This window comes from Sprattus sprattus, assembly GCF_963457725.1.
Source record: "Sprattus sprattus genome assembly, chromosome: 8".
Classification (NCBI taxonomy): Eukaryota; Metazoa; Chordata; class Actinopteri; order Clupeiformes; family Clupeidae; genus Sprattus; species Sprattus sprattus.
The window spans coordinates 11202018-11216102 of NC_137927.1; the positions used below are offsets into that span (position 1 = coordinate 11202018).

General features: G+C 44.5%; 2 protein-coding genes across 2 annotated transcripts in view; one reads left to right on the plus strand and one right to left on the minus strand.

Moving 5' to 3' along the window:
* Window positions 1-298: 298 nt before the first annotated feature.
* Window positions 299-11868, minus strand: immp1l (inner mitochondrial membrane peptidase subunit 1). Its single transcript, XM_080844178.1, has 7 exons — window positions 11808-11868; window positions 11081-11176; window positions 5505-5628; window positions 5320-5408; window positions 4999-5125; window positions 937-1047; window positions 299-435 (listed from the first exon to the last, which is right to left on the minus strand). Exons 3-7 carry the CDS (start codon window positions 5607-5609, stop codon window positions 367-369), a joined length of 501 nt encoding a protein of 166 aa, XP_080700304.1. The 5' UTR covers window positions 5610-5628; window positions 11081-11176; window positions 11808-11868; the 3' UTR covers window positions 299-366.
* A 125-nt stretch (window positions 11869-11993) lies between these two features.
* Window positions 11994-14085, plus strand: part of elp4 (elongator acetyltransferase complex subunit 4) — a gene marked incomplete at its 5' end in the record, with an annotated part of 58334 nt that continues 56242 nt past the window's right edge. The window contains 2 exons of the mRNA XM_080843829.1: window positions 11994-12165; window positions 12728-12763. Coding sequence (XP_080699955.1) covers window positions 11994-12165; window positions 12728-12763 — 208 coding nt within the window. The remainder of the gene's footprint in view (window positions 12166-12727; window positions 12764-14085) is intronic.

The following is a 14085-nucleotide window of genomic DNA, read 5'->3' on the forward strand; positions in this document are numbered from 1 at the left end:
TAAAACTGAACACGACCCTCAGGGATAAACAAAAAGGTGTTTCTACACCAGCAGAGAAAGTTAAAGAGTCACCGACTGCCTTATGAGACGATATAGAGCATGATACCACTGTGTCACAACAGCACCTCTGCCGACACAGGAAATAAACAGATACTTACGGAGTCAGTTATGTAGATTTGGCACAATGAGAAAAAGATAAGAAATTAAAGAAGAGAGAAATGGATAAAAAGTGTAACAACTAAATTTTCATATCCACCGACTACGTTTTTTTGTTGTCAATGAATGGCAGAAACATCAGTGGTTATTCATAAATATTTATTTGAAATCATTTAGAAAAGTATTGTATCTACACAGACCAGCATTGGGTCAGCTACTTCGTGGAATCCTCTCATTTGGACTCTCACTTAGGGGCCCAAAGTCATTCAGGGGCCACAGCTGTGTGGGAGAAAACAAAAGGTACATTCACTTTGGATTAACAGCCATCATTTTACCTCAGTCAAAATCCATGAAATGCATATTTATTCTCTGTTCTCATCCATACCACTGTAATGCAGAATAAAAGCCAAAACAGGAGCTTATATTATAATATTTATGGTAGGGAGTGTTTTCCTGCAGTATGCTAGGAGTATTTTGTCATCATTTGACCTATATGATGTCCTGGCAAGCAGAAGGTGAGCTGACCTGGTTCCAAGGTTACACATTGGAGAATATCTTGTCTGGCACAACATATGGAGGATGCCCAGCCAAGATAGAACTAGGTCTCGAGTTTGGCGGTATCTCTTTTTCTTTTAACTGAAATCCCCATGAAATGAATTAAAGTAAAGTCTTTAAAAGGTGCTTTATAGGATTAATATCTAAAGCTCTGCTTTAATTTTTTTTCTTGTTTTCTTTTCCCCTGAGAGTAGTACATGATGTGCAGCCATTTTCCTCTCTTACCTTTAAGCACACACGCCCTCGGATTAGGGCATAGGGAACTGGGCCATAGCTTCGGGAATCTGTGGAATTCCGAAGGTTATCCCCCTCCAGCCATACGTGCCCTTTTGGTACCTAGACATGGTGTGCAGAGGAAAAGGATAATGAAATGCCAAATTTATTCGAACGTGTTTTTCTTTGCACATTTACGAGAAAATAATGCATCCCCATACTAGACTACAAAGTCATCCTTACTACCTTGTCCTTATTCACAGTATTCACCCTCGTTATTATTGGAGTGAGTGCTATAGAATAACTGTTTGAGCAAAGCAATTAAATGTGTTTTTTTTTTTTTGCTAAACTAAGTAATTATAATCCTCTGGGTGATCCCCCCACTTTTATGAGGCTAAGGGACAGGTCATCGCTACATGACAGGGTCATGGTTTTAGCCAGCTCTGCAGACAGGGTCGTTATGGCTGATGGTTTGAATGTGCCCCCCCCCCCCCCCCCAAAACCCCAACCAACCTCACCCTATGTCTTCTACACAGACAGAGAAAGACTGAGACCAAATGAGAAAGGGGGGGTGGGGGGGTGGAGCAAGAGAGAGAGAGAAGGAGTAGATAAGAGAGAATGAGGGACGGGATAGAGAAAGTGTAGATGAGAGAGAGAGAGAGAGAGAGAGAGAGAGAGAGTGAGAGTGTGTGTGTGTGTGTGTGTGTGTGTGTGTGTTGGTGGGTGTTGGGGGGGTGTTGGGGGTGCAGGACCACGCCTTCACGGGCCGCTCCCCGGGTCTAGACCAGGGCTAGGCCTGCCAGCCGAGACTGCAGCGGAGCGAGCTCTGATCCACTCTGACACCAATTAGGAATAATCTCATCACACGAGGAGAGAGAGCCTGTCAGGGCCCTAATTAACTCTCCTTCGTCCACTCTATATGTGCGGACAGGACCAATAACACATTATTTTGTCATAATGGGCATCATACTATAGTGGGCTCTATTTTTGAGATGCTTAACTTTTTCACCGGACAATGTTATTTTTTCTTCTCTTTCTCCATTTTCATGATGTTACACCCACATAAAAGAGGCTTTGAAAAAATAAGAAACGAGAAGAAACAGTTATGATTTTTTATCTCTGGGGACAGACTCCAAGGGTGTCGAGACTACAAGGGAAGGCCTCGGCTTGGGAAACCTTACTCACTGCGCTGCACTTGTTTTAAGGTCGAGTGTGGAATCTTGACGGACGGGTTAATCAAGAGGCTGATTATTCATAGATTATATGTTGACCCAACAAGAGAGAAAACAAGGTGGCTTCTTCGCAAATACAAATGAAGTTCATTAGCGCGGCATCTAATAAACATATGTCAGCATGTTGTGGCTGCTGCAATTACATCTTATTAACATGCAAACATATGCTTGCTTTCATCCATAAGAAGTGGAACGACATTGCTCATCATCTGTTATAGCCGAGAAGCAGAAGGCTTTGTCTCCTGTCAGTTCTGTCTCCTTTACATTTCTCTGTGTGTACAGCACTGTATCTGAACACGCTTGAATGGCTCTATTTATTCAACACAGAAAGAGACCAATATCCCCTTACATCGTAGCTATATGAAAAGGGTGTACGCAAGGGTGATGTATTTTTTATCGTCCTATATCTATGTCTTGTTGCAAAACTAATTGCCCTCCGGAAACAAATAAAGTTGAAAGTTAAGTTAACATGTGGAGTGATTCTTAAGGTTAATCCATTCACCCTACAGTCTGTTTTTCCATCTTTCTCTCCCTCTATCCATCAATACAAAATTCACCCATCCATCCATCCACCCAACTTTCTTTACATATAAAAAGATTCATTTTTGAATTTTCGGACTTGAATTATCAGACTATATGCCTGCAATCACATTTGTGGGCATGTATTGCTTGTTTCATTTGCAGATGTCTTGTTCTTCGTTTGTTTATGATGGTTGTTTATTGTCGGGAAACGATACAAACTCTGTCACCTTACAAAAAGTATCTGCGTTAAGTGTTACTTGTGTTGACTATGGAATAAGACTGAGACTGAAATATTCACTGCTATAGTAGACATGTGACCAACATGGGGAGAGTGTTTGAGCACCAGTACCCCAATTTCGAGAAGCTACCAAGATGCTTTAATGTGTCGTGCATATTTATTCTCCAAGTATTGTGTTAAAAAAAAAGAAAAAAATCAATACTATCAACTCTGCACTTGAAACTTTTTTCCCCCTTTTTTCTTTTCTTTTGTTATGCTGTCAATGTATTGAAGCCTTCCCGGCACCTTGGAATGAATAAATCACCATTTTGGCCACTCCTGCTTCTTGTCTCTTCCGAGTTTTGTGGCCTGCTCCGCCGGGCATCCTAACTGTAACCTGATGATATGCTTTTATAATCTACAAAGACCAGGCAGGCTTCTGAAACTGCATATAACATGAGCATCAACTACTTCAGCAGTTTATGTAAACAGACTATGCATCACTTCCCAAAAGAAGCTACCGGGCAGAAAGCACATGTGACCTAGAGCACGACTACTGTTCTTTCACGCCATGTGAGTGACGAGACTGTAATGCTGATTGAATGAGCATGGGCGAAGATAATGACTTTACATCAATATACACTCAGCAGTATCATGCAACTTGGTGTTCGCCTTCCGCCAGCCCACATGATCCCACACACACCGTCACACAAAGTGTTGAGTTAAATGAGGGAAGTCAGTACGACACCATCAACTCACTCAGCCAAACATCATTCAGAGACGCTAGATATGCCCGAACATGGCATGCAATGCTGTCATGTAATCATCTAAATGGCACACAGTAGAAGTTCCTTAAGTTCTTCTGATCCAAGCAGCCATCGGCAGGAAGGGTAAGGCGAAGATCAGCTGGGAAACACTTTGACTCAAACTGTTGTCAACCTGTCATTCATTTTTCTTCTCTTGTACTTGAAACCTGATCCTCTGGAGTGCAGCTTGTCCTCCGTGAACCTCTTAATACCTTCGCTTAGTGAGACTGCAGAATCCAACTTGCCATTTAGGGTTTCTGCCTGATCCCTGCTGAATGCCCCTCGGCGTAAGACGCTCTAACGCTTCTTTTTTTCCTCCTGTTTTCCTGCACGGCTCATGTGTCTTTGTTGTGACACCTGCATTCAGGTGCATTAAGATTACCGGGGATCGGTAGCGAGCCAATTTGTTATGTCTCTGAGGCAAAAGGCAAAAATTTTCGGGAGGTACGGCGGCGACTCTGAACTCAGAAGATGACACACCAGCCTGCCGTCAACAACCTCCTCGCTGTTTGTTTGTTTGCTGTAGGACTCACCGATGCCCACATGCACTCCGCTTTGACACGGCTAGACCTGACATGAGTGTGCACGTGTGTGTGTGTGTGTGTGTGTGTGTGTGTGTGTGGGGGTGTGTGTGTGTGTGTGTGTGTGTGTGTGTGAGAGTGAAAAATCTACATAAAAAGACCTTGTTGTCCCACATGGTCATCAGATTTGTATGTACAAGGTTCATCTCTGTCTATAAGGTCATGGATCACGGCTTATACTTGCCTTTCTGATGCACCTTAAACCATGCTGGTCTTTCACCAACTTGCTTTTCATGGCCACTTCTATAACCTGTCAGTCACTGCACAAAAATCCCCACTTTCCACGATTAGTTTTTACATACAGGTTTCCACGGAGGCTTTCTGTGAGTCAGGAGGCCTAGGAGAAAGGCCTTTACCTCGTCCTGCTACCCAATCATCTGGTCTACTCAGCTGGCACTAACACTACGGGCTTCACAGAAATTGCAGACGGCAAAGGTGACAACAGTAATAAAAAAAAGCAATAACAGCTGTTTCAGTGACATAGTAGTCCCCAGCCTCTTTGCTCATAATGCCTTGGAAAAGCAATTGCAAGCGAAAGAGGCATTTACCCAACTGCAAAAGAAGCATGCATTTGAATGCCTATTTCCAGTCAAGGCGTAGAGCCAGCTTGGCAAAACAATCCCAAGTAATGCAACATTATGCATTCCTGCAGTCAAGGGATGCAGGGATGGTTGGCACACGAAGGGAATGATCTCGAGTTGTTTTCCGATACTCACATAAGTGTGGGTCTTAAAGATGTCTGAGGGGCTACTGGTGCACACTTTGTCCCCCTCCAGCCCAATCACTCGTTTGCAGACATTCATCTTTGGATCAGAGGGGCTTTTGGCTATAATAATGTCTCCCCTAAAAAAGAAAGCAATAACATCGGCAAAACAGACAAGCCCATCAGTCATCTTGGCTTACTGCTGTATGTTAATCAATGTTGATATATTCTTCCTAGATACACAGCGTACAGCATGGGTAATTAAGCCAGTCAATTCAACTTGACATGCGAAAAAAATAGCATCAACTTTGTGTAACTGATTCAGCTGACTTACTTTTCTATTCTGTAAAGATGCCTACTTATCCGTTCGGATAAGATTATGTCATTGCTTGTGATGGTGGGTTCCATGGATGGCCCAGTGCACTATGGGTACAAACACTTTGTCAGATGTGAATGATGAAAGAGTCTGATGTGACTTACAACAACATGGTAGATGGGAAATAGACTTCAAAGACTTACAGAGACTAACTCCCCAATGTATTCAAAGGCACAGTGTGCGATGCAGCCATACTGGATAGTGTAGCCGACAAATCCCACAGTCTTTCCAAGTGCGCTGCGAAACATTCCACAATGGGTTGCAGAACTAGAGAAAAACAAAAGACAAGAGATTCGTTGTAAATGTACAGGTATCATTTGTGTTATATTGTACATATGTGCAAAAGTCAACATAAACAATTCTGCAAAGGCAAAAATTCTAGCTGCTACATTTAACAAGAAACACACACTCACGTGGCAATCATTGCATTTTTTTACGAAGAGAGAAAAAAAAGATAAACAAACAATGTAGGACACAAGGCACACGCGAGTGAAAGGACATACTTTGGGTGTTCTGCTTTCACAGTCTCCTGATCACGACCAAACAGCAGCGGTTCTCATCATCTGCCCAAGCTGCTTTCGCTCTCAACACCTCTGAGGTACCAGGTACATGATGTCAAGGCACTGACACGGCCAAACAACGTGTGCCCCCTTCTTTGGCCATTTCACATAAAAGGGTTTCTAAGCTCTGTGGTCACCACGGTGATGGAGGGCCCGGCTCTTTTGTTTGTCATTGGCGGCTGGCACTTAAAACAGATAAAACTCTGTCTGTTGTCTGAATAAACAGTGCATCCCCACTCACACTATTGACTTTTCCTTCGGGTCGTCCAGCTAGCAGATGAGCCAGGCGTGTGGGTCAATCTTTGCTCACCAACATCCATCAATAAAGACATTGTTTGGATGTTTGTACACATCCAAAATGTACTCCCCTGACTAGAAAAAAAGTCTAACAAAAAGTGAAAGCAAGGCATAAAAGCACTGTTTCGAACCCCTTAATGGTGGTAACCATCAGGCCTATCCCAGCAACACAAGAATAACAGTCGTGTGCTTTTGATGGACAGCAGGTGATGAATTCTGTTCTCGCTCCCCATCTCACATCCTGTGGACTAGTCCATCCAAGGAATTAACCCCGGTCAGCGGAGCAGAAACAAACCAAACTAAAGCCCCTTCGTCTCGGGAATGATATCTCAGATATGGGAGAGGATTAACCCCCCCAAAAACAAATGCTATGTCCAAACACATAGGATACACACACACACACACACACTCCCTGTGCTCCCGCCACACCAAGTGTCAGGTGGCCATCCCTGTGCCACAAAAGGTGCTACACCTAATCCCATTACGCCACCAACCATCTACCATACCGCCAGTCCCCCCCCCCACCACCACCAATCCGATCCCATCCTTCTCCATCCCATTCTATTCCAATCCCATTCCACTCCCCCACCACCACCAACCCCCCACCCCTACCAGATCTCACAGTGATCAAACTTCGAGGAAGGATGCCCCCCACCTAGCGCCCTCCTACCTACATGACCAAACCCTGGCGCCTTCCTACCTACGATCCCCCCCCCCCCCCCCCCCCCCCCCCCCCGACCCCCAACCCATCCATCCATTCCTTCTTTCATCCCCTCACTCCCATCCCTCTCTCTCCTTTCTGCCTGACTGAAAGTGGCTCTGTGGGTCAGGGCATGAGAAACTCAGGGACAGCTGGGGGCTCTAGCCAGGCTGCAGGGTGGGGCACAGCCTCCCAGAAAGAGTCACATTTGGTTCCAGTTTTTGTTTTTTTTGCAGCACGTTTTGTTTGTGCAGACCTATTCTCCTTTCCTCATACTACAGTGCATCTGTTGGTGTTGGTGGTGAAGGGGGGGGAAGAGTGACCCTGACCTTAGGATGGAACAGGTTGTTATGTTTCCCACATGGAAGGTCCATCACTCCATCCACACATTTCTCATGCAATCACTGAATAACACCCACCCCCAAAGTAATTCTGAGTCAATCAATGTTTTCGTTACTTCCTTTGCCTTGCATTTCTCAGACAGCTAGGATCCATTCCTTTCCCTCTGCACAGCTGACCTCTATGGACAGCACTGCATCGCGCAGTGATGACCCGCTCGCTGTGATAGAGTGGGGATCAGACAGGCCCCTCACACCGCCTCCATCACACCGTCACCCCCTCTGCCACCACCACTGCTGGTCTGGGCATTCAGTGCAGGTGAGGATTATCGATTTAGCATAATAAGATTACACGGCCAGTGAATGATATCAAGAGATGGTCCATATGCAGCCGCCTGGTTTTCCATGGCACACCGTCAGGGTGTCGGGGGAAAGTGGGTGGGGGTTTTAGCCAGGAATCAAACAGGATTCATTGGAAATGCGCCGGCCGCTCGCGGGATCCTAGATTGGATCTCCGCTACCCTCCCTCAAATCCCCATGTGCATATTTTAGAGTCCCATCTGATGTGGAGGAAGTAAGCGACCTAAATTGAATAATAAATTACAGATGGAAATTAACACCAAAGTCAGTCTTAATCCGAAGGATTACATGTAAAATGTCGGCACTGCCAAACAAAGGGAAGTCACAGACGCACTTATGGCTGAGCCATCTGCAGCCATTTGGTCCCAGATGCATGCAACAGCGGGGAAACGACAGACACTCCTGTTGGGCTCACAAACTGACATCTAACTCAGCCGTCTTTTTTTTCAGTATGTTTATTTAAACACTTGCTTTACTCTGGGCCATTTTTAACTTTGACAGAGTGGGTCACAGACGTTTTTCCAAGAAATGATCCTCTTGCAGCGAAAGACACAGGACAATGATGAATATAATGAACATCCCTGTCAATGCCACAGCCAACTGAGTCAATAAACGGGGTCATGTAGTTCACCCTAAATCCCTTTTCTATTAGCTTATGTGTGAACTGCAAGAGGAGGGAAAGCAAACATCAGATTTAAGGGCGACTGAAGAAAGTAGGGTTCGGAGTATGTGGTTCCATGACCAGTATAAGACGGAAACCTGTAAGAGAAGATCTGCTCCTGCAGAAAATCTGTATTAATCTAAAGTCTAACGGCCCATCCTGTATTTGGGCAATACACTTTGATTGTACTTTGTAGTTTCCCATTTTCTCCTGACAGGTCAATCGAAAATATGAATGTCACTGAATGGCTACTCTACACTACGTAGGACTCAAAAAAAAAATTAAAAAAGCCTCTAGCACCAAAACATTACATCCTGTAATGACAGTTCAAATTAGCATTCTGAAAATACCAAATGCTGCCCAAGGAAGGCAAAATAATTATATACCACTTTTCTGCAAAGCCAATAGACATGATTATTCTTCTGCTTAACAACCTAGTTTACAGCAAAGACAGGGAGTTTATCATCAATCAGTGCTCGCAATGCTTGTTGTAAGACACTTCCTCCCGCTGATTTGACATAAAGACCACGGACAGCCTACAGCTACACAACACTGGGAGATTCCCCTGGAGTCTAGCCCCCACCCCTCATTATACACACACACCCACAAACACCCACACCCACACCCACACCCACACACACACACACACACACACATCACATACCCCCCACATCACACCCTCGCAGATTGATTCCTCGATAGTATCCATTGTAAAACACAGCACAGTCTATTCACATCAAACAGTCTGTTAGATAGACTGAGAGCAATGGGATACGGGGTGGGGTGATGATTGGTGGGGGGGGGGTTGGGGTTCAGGATTCAAAAGGCCTAGGAGGCTTGTAGCCATTACAGTCTTGAAATTAGGGAAACATGAGGGCTGGGAGGTTTGGCTTCAACGCGAGACTTAAGAAGATTACATGGGCCCAGCCTATGTTAAATAAGACAGTGTTCCCCTGAGATCCCAGATGGGTGGGAGACAGGGAGAGAAACAAGGGGGGTGGGGGGGAACCTCCACTCTGATCCCCTCGCTCTGGGCAGCAGAAGGCAGCTGAGGGTGGGCACTGATGTCTCTCTTTGTGCTCGCTAATATGCTGCAGGGTTCAGGGTCTGGGGACCAGCCGGGAGGTCCTTTTGTAAAAGCTATCAAACATGGCGATCAGGATTAAGCCTGCTATAATCAGATGAGATACAGTGACACCTGTTTGGTTAAACATGACCAGATGTAAACTGAAAAAAAATGCCCCTTTCTCCCTCCCTTTCCTTAAATCCCACCCTGTGCTTTTCAGTACACACTAAGTACCACGAATTGATTGCAATAAAATGAATGAAAAATGAAGGCAAGTCAAGCAGCTGAGCAGGATGAGGTTTTGATGAGTGCAAGGCTATCAATGTGGTAGGTCACCCTTAGGCAAACACGGCATGGCACAGCACCGCACCACACGCCACCTTTCAACCCGTTTCCCCCACAATGGCGTGGAACACAGTGTCTCACCTTTATTGTTTTGACCTCTCACTCGTTTGGCTTTGAATGGGGAGAGAGAGAGAGTGAGTCAGAGAGAGAGAGAGAGAGAGAGAAAGGGAGAGAATACCCAGACCTAATCAAGGGAGCTGCTCACAATCAGCTCACCAGCCAGCTGATTAACAGCTGATCCCCATGCATGCCAACTAAAACATTAAACGCAGCCTCATTCAGACAAACAGTGTCTATAAGTAGCTATCAAATCAAATGAAAATCAACAAGTGTAACTTTATCTCCTGCCCTTTGGATTTCCACTGTTGAAATACTAACGAAGTGCCCCTAAAAATATATAAAATATAGATTGTGTGTTTGTTTTTGGACAGAGAATGGGAATGAAACCACGGGATCTGGAAGAATACGACTTTAAACGGGAGCCCTGCCTGTCTGCTTGTCCATGCATCTGGGACTATTACTTTCCTTTCAAAACTAAGCAAACAAACTGTGGGTTTGATGCTAATCTTGCTGCCCTCCTATCCTGTGCCATTATGTTCTTGCAGCAGGCTTCTCTGCGAAGAGCGGAATGATACAGAAAGCCAAACAACCCACTCAGGAAACGTTTGACATGTTATGACTGTGGTATTATTTGGCACAATCAGATACATATTGATAAAAACTGACATAATAGAAATAACACACACACAACGTGTCTAAAGGAAAGGAAATAAACATTATTTTTTAAGAGCACTACCTACTACATGCAAAACAAATTATGACCTTTTTTCCATTACAACAACGGACAATATATTTATAGGTCCGGGCAACTCCTCTCTGAGGGCGATTTCTTTGTCATTCTGTCCAGCCTTCGCACAATGCTGCATTGTCATTTGTTCCCTCGATTTGTTGCGCCCCTGTCGGCACATGTTACACTCAAAACCGCTGTCAAAACAACAGTGCTGTTTGTGCTAAAAGCATTTATAAATGAGCAGTCTGCCTCTCCACAACAGAGCACTCATCCCCATCCTCCTCCTCCACCCTTGGCCCATCACATTTCTCTTGTGAGGCCAATGGGTCTCAGGCACAGAATGCAACACCACCTCCACAATCTGTTTTGGATCTAACTGACAGGCAGAATAAGAGTCAGCACCATAGCCTCGGCGTCCATCCCCTTTGCCTGGGGTCAGACCGGGTGCCTCGACTGACCGGACTCACATGACACAGGCATGAGGACCAGAGGAGGAATTATGAGCCTAATCGTTCAGTCGACTGGAGGAGAGGCTCTCTCTTGCCCCCGCTGTGCGGTTTATCTGATCATACCCCAAGGAGCATACCTTACTGCCCTCTCACCTGACAGAGCAACACCAGGGGGAGCTGGGTCACCTGATGTCCCAATCAGTGACTGGTCAATCTGACCCTATCAGTAGAGGTAGTATCCAGCAATGTCTACAAATACAAACAAGAAGTACACACACAAAAATATTAAAAATAAGTTAACAGTCTTGGCAGTTACAACATAGTGCACAGGATCTATAATGTTTTAGTTTGATCTGGAAGACCATTCTGATTAATTTCTATCATTACCCTTTGAATTGCCCCAGATGAGTGACACTGCAAACTTGGTGTCAACCTGCTAACGTTTCCTACATATAATGTCACACAGACCATTGAAGGTCAGGCAGACCATTGTCTGACCATTAGCTTGCAATTAGCTGACATCACCATACTTTTTACGAGCAAATAAATAAGTATTGTTGATTAGGGTAATAGGCTATTGATTGTAATCTGTGATGAGTTATTTAATCGAGTAGGGGTTTGAGAAGGATATCATGAGGATTCATGCTCTCAACTGGGTATCTGTCTCATTATACCTAACTGCACTGCTTCACAGATAGCTAACGTTAGCAGATGTATTTCACCCTGTTGTTAGCCAGCTAGTGATGTAACGTTTGCTAGCGACTGTTAGCTCTATTCAGAAAATAGAAACTCTTCAGTATGTAACGCATTCGATATGATATAAATCCGGAGAAGAACATTGGTATACACGAGAGCAAAGGGGATATCAGCCTCAACTCACCTTATTATAAGATACAGCTAATATTAGCAATGGAAAATTATATGTGCACATGCAGGTTCCTTTAACGCAGCGTCAGTCCTTCTATACCGAATTCGTTGATGCTATTGGCTGAGAAGCAGCATCTTAAATTCCCATTGGATGAATTTATCAAGAAACGCCCATGTGCCTTGTCAACACGGAGGCAACATGGCGGCCCCCGTCAGGAGCATGAGCAACCCTTCTGGCATAACTTGCAATACGACCAGTTTTCAAAAGAAATCCCGCAGCAAACTTGTTTCTATCCCAGGGACAAGACCCTCTGTGCAAAACGGACAACTTATTGTATCAACCGGTGTCACGTCTCTCGACTACGTGATCGGTTAGTTTGAAAAGAAAAGTGGTTGGCTTGCACTTTCTAGGCTAGCCTCTGTCTGCAGCGAAATTGCGTTATTGTGCTATAATATGTTGACAGTTAGAGGAAGGTTGTTGATAACAATTCGCGGACATAAGTTTGGAGATGAGTATTTAATGGTTGCATCTCGTTTGTTGAGTAAATTGCAATGGTATCAGGGAAGATAAATGCACGTATTGTAGAGTGCTTCACAATAAAGCGTTTGAAATGCAACTTTGTTTTGTCGACAAACGTTAATAGTAGTGCAAAGGCTATGTTCAACAATGCTTAATCATGAAACTGTAAAGATTCAGTAATTTACAATGTAAGTAATTACAATGTACAAAGATTCAGTAATTTACAATGTAAGTAATTTCAGTAATTTACAATGAGTTCAGTATTTGAGGCACTGTTTTAGGCAATGTGCTGTGGTCATTTTGCTAGTGAATTACATAAAAACTATATCAGATATTACGGGCACCTAGAGCTTGATTCAAATGCTGGAACCCACCATTCTTTTAACTGTTCCTATCCCTACCTTGTTTCGTAGGTGGTGGCCTGGCTGTTGGGACTCTACTGTTAATTGGTAAGATGTGCTGAAATGTTTTAGAGTGTTATAATCACTCGCATACATACCAACACACCATGGTCGAGATCCCTATTTTTATACTCCATTTTATTGTATTGATGGTAAAGGCCAGTATGGGTAGTGTGGCTGACATTTGTCCTCTATTTTATTTCCCTCACCAACAAATAAAATAGAGGACAAATGTCAGCCACACTACCCATACTGGCCTTTACCATCAATACAATAAAATGGAATATAAAAATACAAACAAAGAATCTACTTTTAAACTAATAAGGTACATACCAAAAAGCATGTTCATCATGCAGAATTGAGCACACCTGAAATAGATTAAATTACTCCACTGCTTAGTTTGTTGATAGTTTATATTGGCAGTAGTGTTTAAATCTAACCCATGGTTTTGTTGTTGCTGTGACAGAGGACATATGGCGGTGGGAGGGTAGAAGTGCTGACCCAGATATCGCACCAGTTTTATGTGACTTGTGAATGGGCCTCTCTTATTCTCTGACTCCCTCTCTCCTCCCCATCAGAAGCCAGTCTTTCCGAAAAAGCAAAATCAAAATGAGCAAAAAAAGAAAATCTAGACTAAAACCTTTTCTTTAGAGAAAAAAAATAAACAAGGGAAAAAGAAGCACAGCCCACCTCATGGCTGTCGGCACTGACTGATCTGTCCCTGGGTCCTGTTGTCGTGTCTCTCCTCCACACCACCCCCTACAACTGTCCCCCGGACAGGCTAATAGCCCCCGCAGGTTTTATTTGTAAGGACCACCATAGAAATCCAGGCACAATAGGCCCCATCTCAAGCTGGCCCATTTGGGTGCCTTTGTCAGGGCCTCTGAAAGCCACAAAGCACTGCTGACCTAGAAACACATCAATAAGAAAAGGGGGGTGGGTGGGTGGTAGTGGTCAATTTTGCTGATGACAAATTGAGGAGCTGTGGCATTTCCTGGGCCGGTATGCGTCAGCTGACCTCCGGTATCCGTAGGTAGCGGGAGGAGACATTCCTGGGATGGTCGGGTCTGAGTTGGCCCGTCACTGCCCATCGCCCCTCCCCTCCGAGGGCTCCCAGTGTTGGGAGAGGGATGTGTTACCGTCAGTGTCTTTGTGTGTGTGCCTGCTGTCAGAATGCAGACAGGCCTGTGGGACACACACACATACACACTCACACACCCCAAACTGCCTCTGACAGGAAGCTCCCATGACAAGGTGGACAGGCATTTGTGATGTGTATGAGAGGCGGTGGTATTGTTGGAAATGTCAGTCTTTGTGTGTGTGTGTGTGTGTGTGTGTGTGTGTGTGTGTGTGTGTGTGTGTGTGTGTGT

Coding starts and splice junctions, on each gene's coding strand:
- immp1l (XM_080844178.1), bottom strand. CDS start 5,609: ATGTTTCGCAGCGCACTTGGAAAGACTGTGGGATTTGTCGGCTACACT. Junction 1,048..4,998: donor TCTTTAAGACCCACACTTAT/GTGAGTATCGGA, acceptor CACCATGTCTAG/GTACCAAAAGGGCACGTATG. Junction 436..936: donor GAGGGCGTGTGTGCTTAAAG/GTAAGAGAGGAA, acceptor TCTCCCACACAG/CTGTGGCCCCTGAATGACTT.